This window comes from Planococcus citri, chromosome 3, assembly GCF_950023065.1.
Source record: "Planococcus citri chromosome 3, ihPlaCitr1.1, whole genome shotgun sequence".
NCBI classification, from domain to species: domain Eukaryota; kingdom Metazoa; phylum Arthropoda; class Insecta; order Hemiptera; family Pseudococcidae; genus Planococcus; species Planococcus citri.
Window position 1 is genome coordinate 80,686,771 of NC_088679.1, and position 25,636 is coordinate 80,712,406.

Sequence of the window (25,636 nt, forward strand, 5' to 3'; positions counted from 1 at the left end):
CAGAATTTGCTGATGATACAACAGCTGTACTGTACTAGAAATGAATGAAGGTGTCGATATGGTGGATAGTGATCATGTCGATAGTGATCATATTTAAGGCATCAAATAAGTTGATAGCTTAGTTTTCAGCAAACAAAATGATATTCAATTTAAATAAAACACATTTCTTGGGATTTGGGATTGGGAAGGTACATACCTCCCTCTTTAACTGAAAATTACAGGATACTTGAATCAACTAAATTTTTGGGAGTTACAATAGATTCATGACTTGAATTGGAAATTGGAATAACCAAGTTGACCATTTAATCAAAAAACTTTCCACTTATAGGTACCTATTTGTTAAGACTAAGACAACTCCAAGAAATTACACAATCCCATACTTTACTTTAAAAATCGCATACTTTGGACTATTATTTCACTCTACCCTCAGCTATGGAATAGCACTTTGGGGTGGTGATCACAGCCTACTCCATCATATGTACTTCTACTTCTAGTACAAAAAAGAGTTCTAAGAATAACAGTGGCGGACTGGATCGGTTCGGACCCCTGGCGGATACACCGAATGGGGCCCTCAACATATTTTCCCTTCTTCCTTAACAGTAGCGTAGCCAGGATTTTCTCAAAGAGGGGGCAAAACCAGATTTTTAGGCATGCAAAATCGAAATTAGGGGTAATCTTCTGGAAACCTGTAGTAAAATGTGTGATAATTTTATGAAAACAAAGGCAAAATTACTGCTCGAGCGAAGCGAGAATGAAAATTTTTAGAAAAAATGGGTCCAAACAACAATAAAAAAACGTCTATTTTTGCATGTTTTATTTCAAATTTTCGCTCGCGAGGGGGCTATGACACCCTCCGCTCCCCTTGGCTACGCCACTGCCACTTAAGAATCTTTCTCGTTCTGTTTTTTTTTTTTTCAAAGTTTGGATACTTGAATGCAAGTTATGCGATTGTTTTTTGCTTTTGTCTTTCTATTCAATATTAGGTAGGTATAGCAAAAAAGAGAAGATTTTTTGTGGGAGGGCGGACAAAAAAATTTCCCATAAGAAAAAAATACCCATTTTACCAAATAAAATGACGAGTTTTTACAGTACTTTGTCAATTGATATAATATAATTCGCATTTGGGCTTATGAAAAATTCTGATTTTCCCTTTTGAAATTTTATGGAAGTTTAAAAAATGGATTTTTTTTGGTTTAGAGAAGAGATAAGTACATAGAAACTGACCAGAGCAAAGCGAGGGCAAAAGCTTTTAAAAATTTGTATTTTGAGAGGTAAAAAACGATGTTTTAAAAAATTTTCTTCACTTTCTTAGCTTAGAATTTTAGAATCTGAATGACTGTTTTTTAATAATTTCAAATTTGAAAATGAAAAGCAAACAGGTCTAGAACGGAGTGAGAGCAAAAGCTAGTTCTGAGAAGCAAAAAAACGTTTTTTGAGGAGAAAAGTAATTTTTTTTTGGTTAAAACATTTCTTGAAATTTGAATACCTATGTAGATTTTTAATTTTTGTTAAAGCTTGATCTCAGTTTGAAAAAAAAACCACAGAGACCCAAGTGAAGTGAGGGCAGAAAATTTCAAAAATTTGTATTTTGAGTGGTAAAAAACAATGTTTTTTGTGGTGACTGATGAGCTTATTTTTTTGACCACACTATTTTAGAATCTGAATATACTAATAATTGAAGATTTAGACTTAAGAAAGAAAAAAAAACTGGCCGGAGCGAAGCGAGGGCGAAAGCGTTTAAAAAAAATTTTGTTAGAGAAAGTGAAAATATCATTTTTTTTTGTTCAAACATGGCCCCTGGCAATCGCCAGATAGCATCATAGGCCATGCCACCACTGAAGAATGATGTATCAAAAACATCCAAGAGAATCGTGTGAACGAGACGAACGAGACTTCATTGAAAATTACATACTGCCAGCTTCATGTGAGTACATTCTTCAATGATGGTAAAGAATGGAATAATAAATCTCAAGGTAAGGTACCTTCTCATACATATGAAACACGATTTAGAAATTTGGCTATAAGTGAAAATTTAAGAACAAAAATTATGCAAAATAACATTGATTTCATGGCCTCAAAAATTTATAACAAAATACCACAGGAACTAAAAAATATAGCATCCAAAAAACTTTTTAAAAATAAACTCAAATATTGGCTACAGAGATATGCGTTCCACGGTGTTAAAGAAATGTCGCAGCTGGATCAATAAGTTGTTTTCTTACTGTAATTTTTATAATCTGTTGTTTTTTAAATTTTTTATGCTATTTTATTTCAAACTTTTATGAGCTGTAACTTATAATCTGTTGTATTTCTTTTTTATGGTTTTGTGTTTTCCTTTTTTTTCATCATTTCAAACTTATTATTCTCACAAAAGAGTATTTCTGAATATTTTGTATAATTTAATGACCTAAGTAAAGTATCTGTATTTTCAATTTACTCCCCCCCCCCCTCCTACAGTACTATGTTAATGTTATAATTATTATCTAGTTTGTTTACATTATAAATACAGCTAAAACTGCCTACTGCAATAAATGATTTGATTTGACATACGAAAGTAAGATCGTCCGACACGAAGGCATTTTGCTGGAAGGTTAGCGAATCGAGACTTTTCTAAAATCAACTATAAAACTGAGTAATCCTTTTCGCACACCTTGTATGTTGAGCGAAAGAGTCATTGGATGGTCAATAAAGAGAAAATTCGAAGTTAACTTACTTCAACTAATTTGCAACACTTGATCATAAAGCAAGCATGTCAACTGCGTTGATTTCCATTATTGTTCGCAGGGTTCGTGCTGATAATATGTAACGTACATGTAGAATATTGTAGACATCAACGAACGCGTAAAATCCACTAGTTCGTAAATAAGTATTGTATTTACTTACGCGTTAAAAATGTTTTAAAATACAGATTAAAAAAGAATCAATTTTATTTTTAAATTTATGATTTATTATAACAATCGTCATGCCTAAATTGACAGTAATTTTCAAGCTGTTTGGTCACTCCAAGTCTACATTTATAGATGGCAATTCACGCATTGAAAGTCGACTTCGTGTGGAATTTTACATCGATTGCGTAAAAACTTACACCGCCGCTGACATTTATGTAGGTATGTATAACGTAGATGACAATACAAAATAAGCAAACTAAACAAAGGTGGACATGGTACATTTACTTACACGTGCAGAGAATCGATCAACTGAATCAATCCATCCAATTTGCGATTGTTTTCATTCTACCTACGTATCTTCAAGGTAGCTTTGTCGATTCTCCACTTCAGATATTTACAAAGTAAATAACGTGCCTACGCTATCGCTATTATATTTAAAATATAACGTAACATATAAATTGGAAATATTAGAATTCATTATTAGGTACTTGGTAAAAGAGCAAATAACATAGGTACTAAATTTAACAGCAACGTACATAAACTGAAGATAAGATTCTAAAAATTATTCATCGCTGTTTAATTGACGAGAAAATAAATGCGAATCATTCGTACAGTTTTATTTATTTCGTGTAGTAGTCAATTCGAATCGATAAATAACACGATTCATCAAGTTCCTCGAATTAAATTACCTAATAAATTCGGATTACTTATGTTAAATCAGAAAATATAATTACTTACTTCATTGCGCAAGTATTGGAAATCAAAACGAAGAAAAAGAATTAACGCGAAATTTCGTACCGCGTTTGAAATTTGAAACGTTTTTAGGTGAATAATTTTCCTAAAATAATAGACTCGTTAAGTCGTTAATGTCGTCAAATTTATAAAAATATGTACGAGCGTGTTTTCGAAATGAACGTTTCACCCAGTTCGTTTACTTAATATTAAATGAATTCGAATAAAATTCATTAAATTGTCGGAACAGAAAGTATTAAGTCTAAAGTAAACATTCGACTATTACGGATTTCGATTTTGGCATTTTTGAACTACTCGGTTTCCCCAGTACGATTCCAAATCGAAAGGTTCAAAATCTATAACACGAATCAAAATAATATAATGTATTGGCAAAATTTTCACACAGATAGAAATACGCTAATATAAAATAGCGTAAAGACAAATCGCTTATAAATAATTATCGCGGCACACAAAAAATGAGAAGATGAAAATCTGAAGCGAGTTACTCACTAGCTAATCTGTTATTGGATTCCGTGGCGGGTTTATAGTAAAGGACACTTTGTACTGTAAATGAAATCGTCAGAATTACACACTGCGCTATGTAAATTTTAACATAAATCGTCATTCAGAAATTAAAAATATTACCTCCTGGAACGTAAGAGCCGCTGTTGCGATTTAAATCTTTAAGCACTTTATTCCAAGCTACAACATGTACATATATTAATGAAATTCCACAAACGTAGAATCGTATTGCTCCAGCGAAAAAAATTAAACCAATTACTCACATTCGCAAACGTAAGATATTATCTCCGCATTCTCATTACTCTGCCTAGGAAAATAGTCTCGTCTCAATCTTTGCTGACCTGATGATCTCCTACCATTGACGGGCTGCATACTGATGCTTCGGTTACTAACGAATTACAACCGTAGTTTAACGGTTACCTAGAAAACTAGACAACTTTAGTTTATCGCTAATTCTTGAATATATTATACGAAACGTCGTGAATTCTGACGTCTACGAACGACATAGAAGATGGTAAATAATTTAGTGGTACCTGGTACCTATGATATCAATTTCCACCTTCGGTGATTTTCAGTACCAACATTTCTCTAACCGAATGAACTAGAATAGTATGAAATACTCACTCGATATGTTTATGAAGCAATAATTCAGCTTTCTGATTCAATTAGCATCTAAATTCTGAATAATTATTTCGTATTTACAAGGAAAAACATCCCCTGACTATTCCAAAAAAACTAGCCAAACCAAAACAATCGACAAACAGAAGCCATTGTTATCAGTCGTCACGCTAGTCACGCAGGAGCGGATCGAGAGCACATGACGTCATTACTCTATATGTGTTTTTGATTTTTTTTTCTCTTGAAAGTTGAAAGTTGAAACAAAACCAAAAGAAGAGAAAGCTGGAATCATCACAACGAATAACCGAATAACGAATACGTTGACTTCAACGAAAGTTCCCAGGTCCCAGGCATGAAACGAAACGATCAAACGAATAAAAAAAATTGAAGGAAATGAAATGCAACAACATTACAATTTACAAAATTATACACCGGTTTAAGTGTTGGTTCAGTTCAGGTTCATGATTGTTAAAACTTAAATAAAAGTTGAAACTTGAAACATTGTTTAGAACAGCTGAACAGGCTATTCCAAATTGTTGAGAGAAAAACATGGAAGTTTAAAATATAATTTCTGTTTTAAAGTGAAACTGAGTATTGGTCACGAGAAAATAACTTTTGCTGAAAGTAGTTTAGAGGGCCCATCTATAGAAGCGACGAAGAAAGTAGAGAGGAAATGAGTAGAGATGAAGCTGACGATGATGAAGATGCCTATATAGTATACACAAACGTATTTGTTTTTGTATGTGTATATGTATGTAATATGTATCCTATACATCAACCATCAACTGTATTAATGTGGTTTTTAATAAAATACATGATAACATGAAAAGATCATGGACAAGAATAATTATTTAAAATAGTGCACAGGGCCATCAATTCCTGACATTTCTAATTTAAAATAATTCCATGTTCAGATTTTTATCTTCAGTCGATTTACCAACATCTCTCGTGCGTGGTACAAGGCATACCTACTCCGGTACTCAATCCTTTTGCTATCATTTTCCCCATTTTTCCCTTCATTCGTCATGCTGCTCCAATCGAAGATACGAATAATTATGTACGTCTATAATTTATACCAGGATCGATCATGTAAGTCCGAAATTGTCGGATTTTTCAGATCTTTTGGTATGTTTTTCAGTTTGAGTTGAAATCACTATCTACATACAAAACGTTAGTCCTCTACAAACACAAGAAGGTGTACTATGGACTCTCAAAGTAGGGCATCTTTTCAAAAAATCAGGAAAGAAAACCATTAAAGACCACCACAATCAGTGTTTTTGAGATTTTTCAAATTGTTCTATTTCTATCACCACCAGAACCAATTGAAAAATTAATTTGAAAATTCCTAAAAAGAACCCATAAAAAATAGAAGTGGAATTCCCAATTGGGAGAAACACAAGATGAAATATTTAAATGGAGAAAGTGGTCAAACGGTTTTTGAAAACGAAGTGTTTTTCTTCATATTTTTCCACCAATTTACATATTTTTCAAAAAATATAATATTTCGATGAGTTGAGTACCTAATGATTTCCTTTTTAACCAGAAACTAAGTGGATTCTGCGTCAAATGGCACTAATGGTTTTTTGATCCGAGACAAGTACATACTATAGTTATTAAGGTATCTGATCTGATACTTTGATAATCATTTTCAATATTCAAGCTATAAATTTTTATCTTACACTCATATTGATAAAAGTTGAACGCTAGACCGCATAATTATCTAAAATGTAATTTAGATCCTGATAGTTCATTTACGTTCGCCCAACATCGTATACGTACATACTGGGACTTACTACCTATAGTTACTACCTACGTGGCATCTACACTACTTCAACCGTTTTCATTTTCTACAAGAAATTTGTCAGTATCGAACAATGAATCGTTGTATAATTTTTTTATTGTTAAACTGTGTGATTATTTCAAGTTTTTGCCCTGTCTCTTCTACCAACGAGATCAGAGTCACGGCGCATCCGCACCACCGGACCCACCCTAACGCTTTTGTTCGGGTATTGCAGCACGCTGCTTACATCAGACGACGTGCCATGGGCCACATGGGCACTACACAAACGACTGGTAAAGCATGGATGGAGGCCTGAAGGACGATTTCCTCGCTACGCAGCCAACGTTCTTGAAGGAAATTTGGATAATTTATAAGCAAATCGAGCAAAAGTACGTCCGAGCTGGCTGAAGGTCAAGGGAGTCATATAACAACATTGACTATAATATGTCTTACAAGGAGATATCACAAGCTTACCACCGTGAACAAGAAACTGCCTGTAAACGCATGGAATCCTATCAGCGCATCTAAAACTGAATTCCACTTTTCTTGCATTGCATTTATGTTCAAGTAACGCAAATTTTTTTCACGCCAGTTTGAACTGTAACATTTACAATTGATTTTATTTGAGACATTACCAAGAAAACAACATCACTGTCAAAGGTCTGGATTAGAAGATTTTCATAACCCCCAATGTACAAGCATGCATGGCGTGAAGAATAACTCTTGTATCACCCTCTTCATGATCACATTTCAACTCTTCAACATTCTGAAAAATTAATCCTTCTTCAGTTTTGATGCGGAGAATGACAAACATTTCCATGTGAGAAATACACTGTGATATCTGACAAAATAGCTGTTGATTTTTTCCATTCTTCAAATACGAAATCAATAAATAAATTTTTATTATTTGGAATTGAAAGAATTTTCTCGGCGGATGTTAACGGACAATCCGTCAGGATGTCCTTCAGTAAAAACGAACAGTACTTGGCTAAAATACTGTTCTTTTTTACTGAAGGACATCTTGACGGATTGTCCGTTGACTTCTGGTGAGAAAATTAGCACGAAAAAATGGGTGAATCTTAACAAAATAACGTTTGCTCCCAGTAGTTTGGAAGGTGGTCCTCATGTTATTCATAATGAAAATGTCGAAGACATGGAATGCGAAGATGAAGATGATTTTTCTAAGTACATAGTTCGAACTAATGTAATAGTAGGTATTTAAGTATATTTTATAAGGTTGTATTTGTATTACCAATAATTATACATATATGAAAAATAACAATTTTGATTTGCAATTCGAGTAAGTACAACAACGATAAAAGCATTTTGATGTACCTACAGAGATAATGTACTCACAAATTACAGTATCCTCTACAGCACTTTGTACGAAATAATATAGCGTAAGTAATATGTATGTACGAATTGGGGATTTATCGCGTACATAGCCTGAAACTTTTCAGATATTAAATTTTTTTCTATAGTTTTCGTTCGAGTCGAAAGCACTCCTTGGACAGGGAAGGATTTCTGCAGAGGTAACGTAAGCTACTGCCTAGAAAGTCTTTTCAGGGGAGATGAATTTTGTGGCGGTTATCTTCACGATTTTTGCTCATTTTTTTCAATAGTAATTTCAAAAAATTTACACAAAAATTTTTGAAATGCGAATTTTTCAAAACGCCTTTGAAATTGAAAGTTTTTGAAAATTTTTCATGAATTGAGAAAATTGTCGTTTTTTCAAAAATTGAAAATTTATCAAAAGTTGAAAATTTTTCACAAATTAAAATTTTTTACAAATTAAAAATTTTTCAAATGCTAAATTTTGAGAAAATTGAAATTTTTTGAACATTGTTTTATTGCATAAGTAAAAGTTATTTCGTGAGAGGGGGGGGGGGAGCCGTGGGAGGGGAAGGGCGTCTTTGGAGGTTATATTATGAATTTTTCTCAATTTGAAAAAAAAATAACTGTAATTCTATCGTTCGAAATTGGATTGTAGAATTTGTCAATTCCATAGTTGAGAATTTTTCGGATCTTTTTTTTAATATTTTATCCATTTTGCATGGCAAAAAACCAATTGTGGGAAGGTTCAACCAGCTATAAGAAAATTGACAAGAGAGCTAGGAGGTGGTAACTCTCAGGTTATGTTTGAATTCGTGTTTTTATTTCTTTAAACCTATTATTATTTTTTTTTATGTCATCCAATGTATTATTTCAAAGAATAAAAATTTTTCTTTTAAATTATGTAATTTATTCGATTATTTTCATTTTGTGAAAACTAGGTTCATTGCTTTCTTAAAAATCGTCGATTTTGGATTCGAAATAGCATATATATTTCTTTTATTTGACTAATTACTCGTTACGACAAGTACAATTCCTCAAATTAGTAAAAAAAAAACTCATCAAAATCGTGATCAACGACCTCAAATTCATTGATATTGAAAAAATTGTGAAAATAATCCTGATGTATAAATTGCAGGTGAAAAACTATTAACAAAGTTGAATATAGGAAAAAAAAGAACAGAACACATTTTAAATTGAACAATAGGTATTACCTATATTAGAAGAAAGAAAACACTAAATTCATAAATCTACATTTTCGCTATTTTCAGACTCCATCATTTTGGAGCATTTGGTGATTTGAGCTTCAGATAATGATTCATTTTCAACTAGCTCATTTTGAGATTGTGATTTTTCTGATGAGTTCTCGTCGTTACTTTAGGCTTTAATTTTAGGTATTATCACTTTATATTTACGTCAGATAAGAGAATTCCTTCCCATAAATTGAAAATAACCTGGCATTGTTACCAAACTTTTCCAATAATAATGAATAATACAACAGAATGAAATATTAAAAAACAAAGTTGTAATCGCATACAAACACAATTATGTAACAATTTAAACAGCCCTCAAAAGAGAATACAAACGTTGTAACATTAATTATTTTCAATTTTTACCGGTGTTCTGATGCTCATACAAATGAGGCGAGTACCGATGTTACTTGCTGCTACTTGAACGGGTTGACTTTCAGTTTCACTCACCTCCCAAACAATTATTTGTCCGTCGCTATTTCCCGTCACTATCCACTTTTCAGAAACACACGATAAACATTTAACTCGAGAATCAGCAACCTTGATACGCCACAACTCGGATTCTTCTTGAACGGAATGGCAAATCATGAATCCACCGTTTTCTCCAAAACAGATTACGGTATCCTAAAAAATAATGCGAACGTTAGACGATTTAAGTACGCTCAGTTCTGTCTTTCGCACTATTGATAACTGATAAGTGTGATACGTACATTGAGGAATGACATACAAGTTATACGAGAAGTACACTCGATTGTCATTTTGATTCCAGCTAACGTAACGTCAAAAACGTATATCTTATTATCAGACGACACAGCAAAATAAGATCCCCTGGTTGACCATATCACCGAATCCATCTGTTTACCTAAACTGCATTCAAATTTCAAACCAGTCAATCGACACTAGTTCACAATCCATTACAGAGTCGAACGAAATAAAATTTACAATACTTGGATAAATTCACTGTGTAAGCTGGCCTTCCTTTGATCAGATTCCAAGTTCTCAGTGTCTTGTTTTGACCCAAAGATAAAGCCATTTTACTACTCGGGTGAATACCGATCGAAGTGACTCCTAAACATGAAAATACGAATTATAGGTATTGATACGCACGATGCGAATCATTTATAAATTAATCAATAGTATTAGATATGTACCTGAACCTTTATGAGCGGATGCCCATACTTTTTCCAATTGCCAACTGCCAACTCGATATAAGGCAATGGAACCATCTTCACTACAACTTATCAAGTGCGATTGCTCGGGAGTAAATTGGAGATGAGAAATCGTGCCTGTAAAAAAAACCAAAAGGATTAAGACGAGAAACTCGAATATTTCGCGTGTATTATTTTCTTACCTTCGTGTTGCATTATGGTACCGGCTTCTTTACGAGTAACCATGTTGTACAATTGGATTACTTCGTCACTACCACCAGAAGCTGCGAGGGTGCTCGTGCATGAAACACATCTAACACTTCCTTGATGAGAACGAGTCGCGAAACTTTGGACCAGTTCCTAGAAAACAGTCACTCGTTAGAACATCGAATGAAAAATTGAAACAAATGCGAAATTGTTGTAAAATTCGATAATACTCACTTTCGACTCATTACTAAACACATAACCGAGAACGAAGTCTTCGTAAGTTCCTACAATTACTTCGAAGGTGCAATTTAATAAACTGGCGGATTCCATGATACCGCTCAGCAGTGGTATGATAATGACGGTAGGAGGAATGCACTTTTATTACATCAAAATCAAAATAATATTATTGCAAAATCGGTTTGAAACTTACGAGACTATCCTTAGGAGCTCCCCAGGAAGTCGAAATTCAGTTACAGCGAAAATCACACAATTTTACAATGTCAATTTCAATTATTTCTATCGAATTCACATTCATTATTTTTGATCTATCTTATCATCTCATAAACACGTGCATCTGTTTCAGGCATGTTTGGTTTTTGGTTATGGTTTCTCGTTTCAGTCGTTTCTGTTTCTGTATCCATCGTTACGTTATCGTAACTCGTGACTCGTGAGACACGTTGAAGGAGTTCCGGTTTCCGGTTCATCGAATTCGAGAGCGCCGTAACCGAAACTGAAACCGATGTTGGTGATCGTTCAACTCTCAACTCGATTCGTTGATCGATTCTTCGATTCACATGATTCATTCGGTTTTCAACCCAGTCAAATCATCTGTTTATCATTTTTCGAAGTCTCACTGTCTCAGAACGCTTGACGATTTTGGTGCCACTTGTTGCGCGTTATCTTCTAGTTTTTGATTTTCTTTTCGATAAATTTTAATAATTACGATCAACCGAATTTAATTATTTATCGTATACAATTTTCATTTCATTGTTGATTAAAATTGGCATCTCATGTTCAAATGAAGTGAACGTTTACGCGAGTGATTCTAACATGATTTTAATTTAATTCAGTGTACAGTGTACATAATTATTATACAGTAAGCATATCGCTCTAGTTTTAAATTTCGACGCGTTTATCATGGAAAGCATGATGAATCCAATTCTGGAAGCCAGTTTCCACACCACTTCGAAGAATAACGCATCGTATAAAGTATTAATCAATGAAAAATATTTGTGCATCGTAAAAACTAACGGAGCAGGAATGAAAAGCAAAGTAATCTTGATGGACGACGTTATTGGAAGCAGATGTACCAGAAGGAGAAGACGGATAAACGAAAAATGCGAATGTCATCCTAATAGCGCAAACGTTTTCACATTTCTGGATCATAATGGTGTCGATACGACCGATGTCAGCGCTTATTTGCATATTTACACGTATACGTTGAAAGACTTCAAAATCACCTCCGGTCGAAAACGCGAACGTTTCGAAATAACTTTACGATTTCGCTTGTATACGCAGTACGAAGATAATTTGAAAGAAGCTTTCAAATGGAAAAAAATCGTCAAGCAGTTGATCTCCAAAGCGCAATCACATTCGCTGCTGAGTGGATGTTTGAAAAATATACCCGGTGATAATAATAAACAGTCGAGTAAGTTCAGAAGTTTCATTACTTGTTTTTTTCGTAGCCTCTAAAAGTAATTCTTGGATGTCTGATCCTTTTCCTTGAAGAGATTCAATTTCAAAAGTGACTAGCCTCAAAACGTTTGAAAATTGGTGAACTAGATAAATGACCACCCTAGTAAGTCATTCGCCAAGATGTAGTTAGTTGTTTTCGTGAATTTTTTTGCCATTTTGAAAGATTTCTGCGTTTTATTTCGAGCTCACAATTTTATATTCTCCTTTCGTAATCGTGATATAGGTACCCAAAATAACAATACCTATTCGGATTTACGAGTAATATTGCTACTTATTTGCGAATATTGGTTCTCAATATTTAATTGAAATAAATTTTCAAAATTTTCTCAACCCGACCAATCAAACTCCGTTTAACTGACCCCAAGGCCTGAACCAAACTGGAAGTGATTAGAAAAAATGCTTTCAATTTGATGAATAGGACTTACATGAATTGAATATCACTTTAATGCAGGGCTTAAAACCATCAAAACCAAAACCAAATAAAACCACCACAACCACTGTTTTTCAATTGGTTTTAACCACTACCACAACCATTTCAACTTCTTTCTGTACATTTCAAAAACAACAACAACAAAAAACCAATATGTTGGAAAAAAAAAATTGGATTGAAAAAACCAGAACCACCAAATAGTTGTGTTCTTTGGAGAAAACCACAAGAACCATTTCAATTTTCAAATGTAACCATAACCAATAACAACCAATTCATGAAATGGTTCTTTTTGGTTTCTGAATTTTTTTTTTCAATTTTTCCAGACCAGTGATGGAAATTTTCTGTTTTTTGGTCTCAAATCAGACAATACTCGTACCTTAATTTGTTTTTTGGTAAATTTATTTGAAAATTCAAACATTTTTTGATATTAAAACCACCACAACCACAAAAACCATTTGAAAATTTGAAATGGTTTTTCATATCAAAAACCACCACTACCTCAAAAAAAAAGTATTATTACAAAACCGAAACCACATCCACACCATATTAAACAAAAATTGAAACCACTTCAAAACCAGAACCAGAAAAACTGTAATTGAAAAACCAATTCAGAAACCATAACCAAAAACCATTATTTTTGAGTCCTTTAAAAATAAAAACCACCTACCACAACAACCAATAAAATCCAAATGGTTTTAAGCCCTGCATTAATGTGTAGTATGCCCCCCTGCCCCTCAAAACTATTTCGTAAACTAGGGGTCAATTTTTTCTAATTTTTGTGAATTATGAAAGAGCATAACGCACCTCGGGAGTAATAAGGTGACATCTCAAAAAAGTGAAATTTTACAGGAGAGTGATTTTCCTTTTTTTAAAAACTTGATTCATTATTTTTATCAACTTATAATTAATTGTGAGGAATGAATAGCACCTCATTTTAAAGATCTGGTATCCTACCTTCATTTAGCATAAGAACACTTTGAAAAATAAAATCTTAAAGAGGAAATATTTCAATGTTTGGAAAACATTTTGAGTTAGCACCTTTCATTAAAGTTGATGTGGAGGCGAAAAAAAGCGTCCAAAAAAAAATTCATGTAAACAAAGTTGTAGAGAATTAAATTTCCAATCGACATAATGTCGTTAGTTTTTTTCTAGAGTGCTTAGTTTTTGAGTTTTTCTCAAAAAACTAAAATTTCATTATATGTGCAAATTCATTTTTCTGAAAAGTGTTCAATTTAAAAAATTTTTTCCATTTGGTACAAACACATAAAAAATGCACTCCTTGTGACTATTTCTAACTGACAAACATTCAAATCAATCAAAACTGTTTGTTAACACTTTGTAATGTACGAAATTTGCTCAAAAAAGGTGGAGTTTTTTGAGATGTCACCTTATAACTCCGAACAACTTGCAATGTTGTTGGGATTTTGAGTTAGGCCATTTGGGTTTTTTACATGATCTAGATAATGTACCCAACTCAAAGTGTTATTTTTGGTTGAGGGGGGTCATACAAACCCCAAAAATGCAAAAACATCAAAATCAATTTTTTTTGAGATGTCACCTTATTACTCCCGAGGTGCGATAATACCTAATTGATCCAAATTTCAGGTAATCTTATATAATCTCATTCCATGCATCTAATTATCAAAAGCAAATCCTTGATGAGCCCCGTCCCATTTTTGGTGGGACATAAATATGAAAAAGTTGAGCTGAAATACGGGCCACGGCCAATGTCCTCCATTTTTAATTTTATGAATTTGTTAATATGCTTTCACAAAATATAATCACAAAGGGTATACGCAGTGGGGTACAGAGCAATTTTTTCAATTTTTGATTAACTGGTTACTGGTTTCGTAAAAGTTGCTGAAACATGAGATGTGAGTACATCAAGTACTGCATATGAGAATACACTTCACTTAACCCTTAAAGACCCAAGCAAATCCTGAGATGTTATGAAAAAATGCTTTCAAGTTCCTGAATAAGATCATCACAAGTATCACTTTTACTCACCGTTCATCCCCCCCCCCAGTGCCTTGAAGGCACCTCGATAATGATAGACGTATTTATTTGATTATTGTCCAAAATCAAAGAAACAAAAAACCTGATCGGGTCAATCTTGGAACTGAATGATATAGTTTCACTAGATGTAATAAATGAGTGAAAGCATAATTCCAAAGAACACCTCACCTCTTTTTGTGGGGCAAACATTGATAAAAGTTGGGATAAAATACAGGGACCCATGCTCCATTTTTGGATGAACATATTGATGGATGAGCTTTCACAAAATGAAATCAAGAAAGGTGTGTGCAGGGAGGACCAGAGCGTTTTTTTACAAATTTGATAAACTTGTTTTGGAAAAAAAACAGAAAACAAGAGTGTTTATTTTCAAAATTACGAAAAATTTGATGACAAACTGTTTAAATGATTTTATTTGATCTTTACAGTTTAACTGCGAGACAAGAAGTGAAGCGCTCTTTATTTGTAAAAATAGCAAGAAGGATAGCGTCAGTATGAGTCATCTGACTCACGCCATTTTTGCGATAAAGTTTCTTCTATGTATAAATGTAAAAATACGCGAGTGCGCAACCGTCTGCGTTACAACGAGATAACATACGATTCAAATATTTCTATCTATCTTTTCGTGGATGACGCAATAAATATCGGAAATTACATTAGAAATAAAAATTTAAATATTCGTTCGAAATGAAATTTAACATACTCCCCGCGTTGAGGCGACGCCTCAAACAAAATGATCTATTTAAATTACAAAAGGGTTTCGAGACAGGTTTTATTTACGGTGGTTAGGAGTTAGGTTATTTTGAATGGCGAAAATTTACGAATCGAAGAGAGAGAGAATCTATGGTATTTCATGGGCACACATGAAATGAGCTTTCTTAGCTCACCTGTCTTATTTTAATTTCAAAGTATATATTATATTCACACTGGCCAAGTGTGATTGCTCTTGGAGCAATTATTGAGGAGAGGTGCTATCCTCAGCGAACCCTGGTACCAGGTTTTGATTTTTGTTTACATTATAGGATTCTTCTCTCTGGCCTTGAGTCGATTTGATGATTTATGATACATATCTATGGAATGAACTACGCTCCTAAGTACAACAAATAACAAAAAATTGTATTACTTCGAAAAAATTACAAAATCTGATAGAATTAAATAAAATCACAGATTTCTTTGAAAACAAATGAAACTTGAAGTTCCTCAAATCATCATCGACGTAAATTTGATATATTTTCGCACCTAACTTTTCTCTGTGTTATCCGCTATTACAATATTATTGGACCCATCTGTCCGCGGATTTTGTTGTGGACCTACGCACATACACAGATAAAATTTTAATTACATAATTTTACGATCACAAGGGAGAAAAACGAGTTTAACGAGAGGTCTTTTGACCTTGCCATTGGACGTTTGGATTGTCGCTACTCGACATTTACCATCTTTACCTGGATGTAACTCAAGTACCCTACCTAAGGCCCACTGCGTAGGAGACAAATGATCATCTTTAATTACGACAAAATCACCTAGTTTTAATTCGCCACCAGGCAATTGCCATTTATAACGTTGTTGAAGAGTATTCAGATATTCGGATTGCCACCTTTTCCAAAATAATTGAGTCAGTTTATTAATTTGTTCCCAGTGTTTCAATCGATTACTGGGAATATTTGTATAGTCGATGGTTTGCAATGCTGTGATTGGTCCGCCAATAAGAAAATGCCCTGGCGTCAAGGCGTTGAGTTCGTTCGGATCGGACGATTCTGGAGTGAGAGGTCTCGAATTAAGACAAGCTTCGATCTGATTAAGTAAAGTTGCGAATTGATCGGATGTCAGTGTATACGAATCGATTGTCTTATACAAATGACTTTTTATGGATTTCACTCCAGCCTCCCATATCCCACCAAAATGAGGGGCGTGAGGAGGAATGAAATGCCATTGTGAACCTTTATCGAGCGTGAATTTTTCGATTTTGGAGGCCTCTTTCAACACCAAGGAATGCATTTCGTTTAAGCGATTTTTCGCGCCAACAAACGTTGTTCCATTGTCGGAATAGATATGCGCAGGTACGCCGTGTCGCGAAATAAACCTTGAAAAGGCTTCGAGAAATTTTTCTGTAGAAAGGTCGTACACCACTTCGATGTGAATTGCCTTTGTTGCAAAGCAAACAAAGACAGCAACATAGACCTTGATTTTCGTTCGACAGCGACCACCTGTTTGCATTAGTGAAAAGGGTCCAGCATAGTCAACTCCCGTATGGGTGAAGGCTCTGCTTGGACTAATTCGTTCCTTGGGAAAATTGGCCATAATTTGATGCTGTGTTTTTGCAGCGAATTTTGCGCAAGTAAAGCACAATTTTAAACACCTTGAAATGCACGAATTCATACGAAGTATCCAAAATTGCCTTCGCAAAATTGATTTTAACAACTTCGGACCAGCATGTAAATTGATTAAATGTTCATGCATAACAATTAGAGTAGTTAAAGGATGAGATGGGTGAAGTAGGATGGGGTGCCGTTGTTCATAAGACATGTCAGCCTCCTCTAACCTACCCCCTACGCGAAGTATCCCATCAGCATCTAGAAACGGACTTAGACTTTCTATCGAGCTGTTTTTATTTAGAGGCTTGCCATTTTTTAGGCGCGTGATATCGTCTTGAAAATATTCACGTTGAGACAGCTTGATTAAAATCATTTTTGCGAATTCTAAGTCATGTTTGTGAAGCTGTTTTCCTTCAATTCGATTTGACTGAGGAAAATATGGTAAGCGATTTCGAATTGGTCGAGCTAAATATGACGTGAGCCGCAGCAACTTACTGTAACCTAATTTATGAGCGAGTTTTGAGGAATTTGTTCCCGTATCGGGTAAACCTACGAGGTTGAACAAATTACTTCGGAATGAAGTTGCTACCATGGCTATACCTCGTTCAGTTTTTCGCTCTTCTGATTCGTTGGGATTTGGAACAAAATTTACGAAATCAGGCCAAGGACTAGTTGAGTTTCTCAACCAAGTTGGTCCAAAAAACCACACATGGTTGGGCTTACATAAATCAATAGGATTTGCTCCCCGCGATAATACATCGGCTGGGTTGCTAGTTGACTCAACATAGTCCCATTGGCTATTTTTAGAAAGACTCTGTATTTTAGTAATTCGATGCGCCACAAAGACACTCCATTTATATGATTGAGTACCAATCCAAGAAAGAGCAATTTTTGAGTCACTCCATAACCTGATGGAAGCGATATTCACTCGAACAGATAAGTCCAAAGCCACCTCATGCGCCATTTCAGCCAGCAATTCGGCTGCTAACAATTCCATTCGAGGTATGGAAATTTCTTTCAAAGGAGCTACGCGAGATTTCGAGCACAAAAGATGTACTTGAACCTCCTTACCAGAAATAGCTCTCAAATAGAGAACTGCTCCATAAGCGCGAGATGACGCATCAGAAAATCCGTGGAGTTCATAAATTATCGAAGTATTGCTAGGAGTGATGTGTCGAGGTATCGAAATTTTATTTAATAAATGAAGTTGCGCTGCAAACTCTCGCCAAGGTCTCAAAATTTTGTCCGGCACTGTTTCATCCCAGTAAATTTTTCGTTTTTCGTCTTCCACTATAAATTTCCAAATTTCTTGCATGAAACACTTCGCTGTGACTGTTATTGGCCCAACCAAGCCCATTGGGTCGTAAATTGAAGCAATTATGCCCAAAATTTGGCGTTTGGTACGCGCCTCAGTCACGTTTGGTTTCTCGAACCAAAATCTCAAAGTATCGTCGCAAGGAGCCCAGTACATACCCAAAGTTTTGACCATTTCTTTGTCATCAAAACTAACACGAGACATTGGCTCAATTTTCAATGGATCAATTTTGGATAATAATTCCGGAGAATTCGAGGACCACTTGCTGAGAGGTAAACCAGCAGAATTCAAGAGAGCAATAAGCTCCTCTTGAGTGGCCTTAGCTTGTTCCAAAGAATTTGAGCCGGTTAATAAATTGTCAACATAGAAATCTGATAAAATGGCAGATTTTGCATTTGGAAAATTCGCCCCATAATCTTCAGCAAGTTTTTTCAAAGTTCTTGTTGCTTCATATTGGGCTGATCTTTCACCAAATGTAACTGTTGTCAATTCGCAAACCTTCAATTTTTCTTCCGGAGAATTTCGCCAAAATATTCTCTGATATGCAGTATGATCCGGATTTCTCCGAATTTGCCGATACATTTTAACAATGTCAGCAGTCATTACATACGCATATAATCGGAATCGTGTAAGAATGCCTCTCAACTTGGGTTGTACAACTGGCCCTGTGTATAAAAGATCGTTTAAGGAAACACCAGATGACGTTTTCATACTGGCGTTGAAAACAGTACGTTGAGACGTTGAAGTTGAGCTGGGATTGATAACAGCATGATGCGGTACATAATAAACATGCTTTGGAGCTGAATTACTCTCAAGATTTTCAGAAATTTCGACCATATGACCTAGCTCAATATATTCATTCATACATGAAACGTATTTTTCCTTCATTTGAGGGTTATTTTTTAATCGCTTTTCTAAGTGCATAAATTGTTTCAATGCCTCAAATCGAGACTGCCCTAATAAAGCAGGATCCTTTTTAAAAGGTAAAGAGACAACAAATCGACCATCGGACTGACGATAAGTAGTTTTTTGATAAATAGCCTCGCAAGCTAATTCGTCAGCTGTCAACGGAAAATTCGAAATTTGGTGCTCAATTGACCAAAATTTTTTCATCTGATTGAGAAGTTCGTTGTTACTTAACTGAAGTATGAATACCATGGTACCTTGAGTCGTCTCAGCGGTTCTAAAACTACCGGCAATGATCCAACCTAATTCTGTCTCCTTCAACTTTGGCAAATTTGCACCTAGATTGAAGTTTTCAGATTTCAAAATTTTCCAAAAAATATCTAGGCCCAATAATATATCAATATCATCGGGTATGTTGAAATATGGATCAGCTAGATATAAATGAGATGGTAAATTCCACGAATTTATTTCGAAAAATTGGTTGGGAACCACTGAGCTGACAATATTTTCGACAACAAGGCAACGAACTGTTATTTCAGATGAATTATACCTAGAAATTATTGTAACATCAACACACTGATTGACAGCCGCATTTTTACCACCTAAACCACCTACAGAAATATCAGTACTCATAGGAGTTACATTCAATAAGTTGGCTAATCGTTTTGAAATAAAATTAAATTGACTGCCATTATCTAGCAATACTCTAGATTCGATATTCGAAGTTGACGTTGAATTCGAATTATTTTTAACACCTACTAATGCAGTGGCCAAAAGGGGGTTATTATCATGATTTACTCGAGTTACGTTTTTATTTAGAAGGCAGACGGATAAATTTTGATTAAAATTCAATTTGTCCAATGGCGTTTTATTTGACATAGTATGAGGTTCAAAATTCTTACCAAAACGATGAACTAAGGAATGATGAGTTCCTTTACACCGATAGCAATGCAGTTGTTTCATCGGACACGCTGCGGGCTTCTCTGTGGCACCTTTGCAACTTGACTTGAAGCATACTTGACACAATCGACGCTCGCCAACGAATTTGATTCGCTCATCTGGAGTTTTCCTTTTGAACTCGTCGCACTGATTTAAGTAATGCTCACCGGAACACAAAACGCAGGGTGGTTTCTTCTTTAACGTTGGTTTGGACTGCTGCTGCACCATGGTGTGGCCTTGAGTTTTGCCTGATTTCATCGTTGCATTTTTCTGGAACTTTGGGCCTTTCCCATAAGGTTTTTGACCTCGATCAAACGCTCTGTCACAGGAAGTAGCTTCCCGTTCGAGGAAATTTAGAAATTCATCGAGTGTGCAGGACTCTGGATTCGCTGTTGTTTGGCGTTCCCATTGCAAACGCACCGTATTATTCGTTTGTGGATCATCTAAGAAGTGAGCGATGGTCACCAGATCAAATGGGTCGATGTTGAACTCGGAACACGCCAACTTCAAACCAGCAGTATGCTGACGATAAGACACCAAACGCTGACGTAAAGTATTGGCTGATTTTTCAACGAAAAGCTGCTTATAATGCGACTTGGCTCGGCGAAATGGATCGTCATAAAACTTGACCAAAACATCCCATATTTTTTCGAACGGACTATCTCGGAGATTTTCAACCATATCTTTAGCATCGCCATCTAATGCTTGATATAAAAACTGTCGCTTACTTATCTCATCATTTGCGATGCGCTTATCCGCGGCAAGATGGAGAAAACGAGATTTAAACGATCCCCATTTATGAAGATCACCACTGAAATGAGGCACTTCGAGCGCAGGCAGCTTCATCGGAGGCGCCGAATTCGAATCAAGAGGGGTCTCACTGCGCCTTTTACGAGAAATAATTTGCATATACCTGTTTCTTAAGTTTCGGCATCGTTGATCGAAATTCTGTTGGATCGAAATCAGCTGCTCATGAAAATGAGATTCAAACAACTCGTCAATACGCGATTTGATGGAGTTCAGCTCGTCGAGATCGCATTGGGCACTATCCGCGTCGAGAATTTCACCAAAATTGAAGCTTTTTTCTAAGCAAACGACACGAATTTCCAATATTTTCAACGATTTATATATCGGTTGATCAGGATTAATTTGATCGGCAACATACTCGCGTTCGGTTTCACTTTCCATAGTTTCGCGGCTCTTTACTGAATCAGAATCAGACTTATCACCCGTTTCGGAAGACATAGGTATGTAGGTACAAATAAACTTTTGATACACACGAAACAGTAGCAAAATCTTACCACGAATTGAAATAAATGATTAAATCGTCGCGAACACGCACTATTTCACTACGACATACGAAATTACATATCCGGCTGTAGAAGGACCATGTTTATTTTCAAAATTACGAAAAATTTGATGACAAACTGTTTAAATGATTTTATTTGATCTTTACAGTTTAACTGCGAGACAAGAAGTGAAGCGCTCTTTATTTGTAAAAATAGCAAGAAGGATAGCGTCAGTATGAGTCATCTGACTCACGCCATTTTTGCGATAAAGTTTCTTCTATGTATAAATGTAAAAATACGCGAGTGCGCAACCGTCTGCGTTACAACGAGATAACATACGATTCAAATATTTCTATCTATCTTTTCGTGGATGACGCAATAAATATCGGAAATTACATTAGAAATAAAAATTTAAATATTCGTTCGAAATGAAATTTAACAAAGAGCATGAATACACAGAGTAAATAATACAGAAATATTCTCAAATTGGCCTGAAATGACAGTAACAAAAATTAAAAGGAACACAAATGCTCATAATGGGGCATATGTTCAGAAAATGTACAATACACCTGTCAAATCTGTTTATCACACCATGGATATTCTTTCTCGATATTTGTCACCAAATAGTTTCATCCCTCAAAGGTTAGCCGTTGGATTGCTTGTCTGCAGAAATATTGAAATAGGTTTATCTGCCACTGTGAAAAGCTTTATACAGTTGAATTGCAGCACACTCTGGCATTTCATAATGTTCAAGCATTCATGAAGAGGTCACTATCCCTCCTCAATCATAGATAATGTAGTTCTACATCATGAAAATTGCATGCGCAGAAACCGTCGTTTACAATCATGAGATTGCATCTAGTTTTTGACTACTGGATTAAAGGGATTTGTGTTTCTGCAAAAAGCTTTCAACTGCTGTTCAGTCACAACTCTGGACTTATGACAGTTTTGAGAAATTTCTGCTCAAGTCTATATTGTTTCTCGATATTTGTCAACCAATAGTAACATCCAGCAAAGGTTAGCAGTTGGATTGTTTGTCTGCAAAAACACCGAAATAGGTTCATCTACTGCTGTGAAAAGCTTTCCACAGTCAAATTGCAGCACTCTCTGGCATTTCATAATGTTCAAGCATTCATGAAGAGGTAAATATCATGAGGTCAATATCATGATTGGAAACAACAACTTCTGCTTGTGCAATTTTCATGATGTAGAACTACCTACACTATCTATGATCAAAGAGGGATAGTGACCTCTTCATGAATACTTGAACATTATGAAATGCCAGAGAGTGCTGCAATTTGACTGCATATTCTTGTCTATACGGTTATTAATTTTTGTAACTAATCATGATTCCTTTATGTGTGCCCAATCTTTTAGTCCAGGAAACTGCATCACCATACAAAAATTTCACTATCCAAATTAATTACAAATGATGTGTGAAATACAGATGTGCTTTAGAGGTGTCAGTAGCTGTCAGCCTAAAGTTTTGTAAAAGCTCAGGCATTCTTGTTTAAGGTGCACCGGGGCAAGTCAGAATGATTTTTCGCAATTTCAACTTTGACCTGCTGTTACTCCCCTTCTAATGAACCAATATGTATCAAATTTATTATGTAGGTTCCCATAAGGGTTCTTAACCTATGGTGAAAATTTGAGCGCGATTGACACAGTAGCTTTCGCTCAGTGGAATAAAATATAAACGGTTCTGACTTACCCCAATTGGGGGAAGTCAGAAGAGGCAAAACTTTCCAGAGGCGTAGATCACAAACGGAGCGTCCTAGAAAAATTGCATATATACAAAATTGTAGAGAATTTAATTCTCTTTGAGACCACTCTCATCAGATTTTCACTAGGACGCACGGTTCGTCCGCTATATGCAAAAAACTAAGAAATAGAAAGTCTGTATTTTAGACCAAACTCAAAATAAGTTCAAAACAACAACAAAATACAATTGAACCAAAGACATCTAAAATGAAACTGAATCGCGAAAATTTTTATGCTGTGATGAAGTAGGGGTAGTACCCTCAAGTCACCTTTAGTGGCACTTCGCCAGATATAAACCTCTAGGCGCTAGAGCAAGTTTTCTAACTTACCCCGAATTCCAACTTCCCCCGGTGCACCTTACATAGTTATTAATTTTTGTAACTAATCATGATTCCTTTATGTGTGTTCAATCTTTTAGTCGTGTAAACTGCATCATCAGAAAAATTTCACTTCGTCCAAATTACGAATGATGCGTAAAATTTATTCAGATGAGCCTTAGATATTAGTGCAACTGAAAGTGAAAAGTCCTGAAAAAGCTCAGGCATGCTTGTATATACATTTTATGATTTTTGTATCTTTCTACTTGAGTGAAGTGTATTCTCATATGCAGTACTTGATATACTCACATCTCATGTTTCAGCAACTTTTACGAATCCAGTTATTCAAAAATTGAAAAAATTGCTCTGTACCCCACTGCGTATACCCTTTGTGATTATATTTTGTGAAGGCATATTAACAAATTCATAAAATTAAAAATGGAGGACATTGGCCCGTATTTTACCTCAACTTTTTCATATTTATGCCCCACCAAAAATGGGATGGGGCTCATCAAGGATTCGCTTTCAATAATTAGGTAGGTGCGTGGAATGAGATTATAATTATGAAATTACCTAAAATTTGGATCAATTAGGTAGTATGCTCTTTCGTAATTTACAAAAAATTGAAAAAATTGACTTCTCATTTACTAAATAGTTTTGAGGGGCAGGGGGGCATACTACACATTAAAGTGATATTCATGTAAGTCCCATTCAACAAATTAAACGCATTTTTTCTGATCACTTCCAGTTTGGTTCAGGCCTGTAAGGGCTAATTTCAGTTCGTTTGAAATGCATTCATTCCAAAAATTATAACTTCATATGTATTATATCTCTTTATCGAAATGAATGTTCAGTGTAATACTGAATGATTAGATGCTCAAGCAGATGCCATCAATTAAAGTTGGACGGTTTATTTCGTTTTCATGATTTTTTTTTTTTTAATTATTAGCCTTTTAAAGTTTCAAACGAACTCGGGTCATTTCAATAATTTTCAATTAAGAACTGCGTTCGGCACCGTACGGAATGAGAATGCATAAATTCGTTGAATAGTTTTTTGATTAGGTACTCAAATCGTGAAATGGACGTCGCGTCGTGGAAAGAACCAATATTATGCATTTGCGCTTTTACAATAGGGTGTAAATCGACGAAATTGATTTAAGTAGGTAGGTGCTTGAATCATAATTATCCGACTGCTCGAATTTATAAATTCCGGTTTTATGACATTTTCAAACCAACTACATAGAAGGTCGGGTGAATAATAGGTATGTAGGTAGTTAGTGGTATCTATACCTAGTTTTTCAAATAACTCGCAATTCGTATTATTGAATCGTGGTCTTTTCAAGTTTTCATCATTTACACGGTTATATGTATGTATGTTGTACGTTCGAAGGCCAATGAGTAATAAATTAATGGAATGATGAATGGTGTGGTGTGATATGCCCCGTCATGTCTCATGTCATGCTCATTTGTACCATTACTGTTTTACAAATTCGGTGTTTTCGAAATTCGAATAAGTACTTGCTACGAATTCGAGTGCAATCAAATTGAGGCGAATCAAATAATTAGATGGAGAATCGCCTTGCGGGTATGTAAATCAGTAAATGGACATTTTCTAAACGAGCTGTTGGCACACGCGTCTTACGGACCGTACATTTTGTTTCGGAGACGTCCACGATTGGATATGGGCTCGAGTTGAAGCACTCTGCGGCGTAACTTTGCTTTCGAAATGCGGTAGACTTTTATGTATTATCTGTTGTGTGAATTTTTATCTCGAAAATGTACTTGGATTTTTGTGCCTTCAATCTTTTTACTCGTATTGAAGACTGAAGTGATTTGCGAGTGGATTCTGATTTCTGATACTTAATACGTACCTACCTATTTAGCATTCGCTCAGGCGGATAATTAAAATACCTATATGTATTTTGTACTTTTCATTTATGCAGTACATAATCTCATTAACTTACTAACCAAAACCGAATTGCCTACCTACTTACTTGTAATTAACGCGTCTTGTTGTTCAAGGACGAACAAGGAATCCTCACATTCTTGTCACCGTTGACCGTCGCCGTCTCTGTCGTATCGTTCTGCAATTTATCTTCGGACACATTCGGTCTCGCTATATGAACGTGAGAAAATAAATATTTTCTCAGATTATTCGACCTTTCTCCGCTGAGAACAC

General features: G+C 35.1%; 4 protein-coding genes across 8 annotated transcripts in view; 1 reads left to right on the forward strand and 3 right to left on the reverse strand.

Moving 5' to 3' along the window:
• Nucleotides 1-2,909: 2,909 nt before the first annotated feature.
• Nucleotides 2,910-4,923, reverse strand: LOC135839708 (uncharacterized). Of its 4 annotated transcripts, none has more exons than XM_065355853.1 (5): nucleotides 4,767-4,923; nucleotides 4,406-4,562; nucleotides 4,266-4,322; nucleotides 4,131-4,184; nucleotides 2,910-3,976 (listed from the first exon to the last, which is right to left on the reverse strand). In XM_065355853.1, exons 2-5 carry the CDS (start codon nucleotides 4,512-4,514, stop codon nucleotides 3,903-3,905), a joined length of 294 nt encoding a protein of 97 aa, XP_065211925.1. In that variant the 5' UTR covers nucleotides 4,515-4,562; nucleotides 4,767-4,923; the 3' UTR covers nucleotides 2,910-3,902. The 4 variants fall into 4 exon arrangements, with proteins under 4 accessions (XP_065211925.1, XP_065211926.1, XP_065211928.1 ...); XM_065355854.1 differs by having other exon boundaries at nucleotides 4,406-4,570; nucleotides 4,767-4,922; XM_065355856.1 differs by having other exon boundaries at nucleotides 4,683-4,918.
• Nucleotides 4,924-9,375: 4,452 nt separating this feature from the next.
• On the reverse strand, nucleotides 9,376-11,052 carry LOC135839707 (p21-activated protein kinase-interacting protein 1-like). The gene is made up of 6 exons (XM_065355852.1): nucleotides 10,712-11,052; nucleotides 10,474-10,630; nucleotides 10,274-10,408; nucleotides 10,070-10,190; nucleotides 9,833-9,989; nucleotides 9,376-9,746 (listed from the first exon to the last, which is right to left on the reverse strand). The coding sequence occupies exons 1-6, from the start codon at nucleotides 10,805-10,807 to the stop codon at nucleotides 9,468-9,470; spliced, it is 945 nt and encodes a 314-aa protein (XP_065211924.1). The 5' UTR covers nucleotides 10,808-11,052; the 3' UTR covers nucleotides 9,376-9,467.
• Nucleotides 11,053-11,314: 262 nt separating this feature from the next.
• LOC135839709 (sphingosine kinase 1-like) overlaps nucleotides 11,315-25,636 on the forward strand; it is a 33,025-nt gene continuing 18,703 nt past the window's right edge. For both annotated transcript variants that reach the window (XM_065355857.1, XM_065355858.1), the window contains exon 1: nucleotides 11,315-12,125. In XM_065355857.1, the coding sequence (XP_065211929.1) occupies nucleotides 11,615-12,125 (511 nt within the window). In that variant the 5' untranslated portion in view covers nucleotides 11,315-11,614. The remainder of the gene's footprint in view (nucleotides 12,126-25,636) is intronic.
• Nucleotides 15,057-21,618, reverse strand: LOC135839710 (uncharacterized). Its single transcript, XM_065355859.1, has 2 exons — nucleotides 20,054-21,618; nucleotides 15,057-15,925 (listed from the first exon to the last, which is right to left on the reverse strand). The coding sequence occupies exons 1-2, from the start codon at nucleotides 21,333-21,335 to the stop codon at nucleotides 15,855-15,857; spliced, it is 1,353 nt and encodes a 450-aa protein (XP_065211931.1). The 5' UTR covers nucleotides 21,336-21,618; the 3' UTR covers nucleotides 15,057-15,854.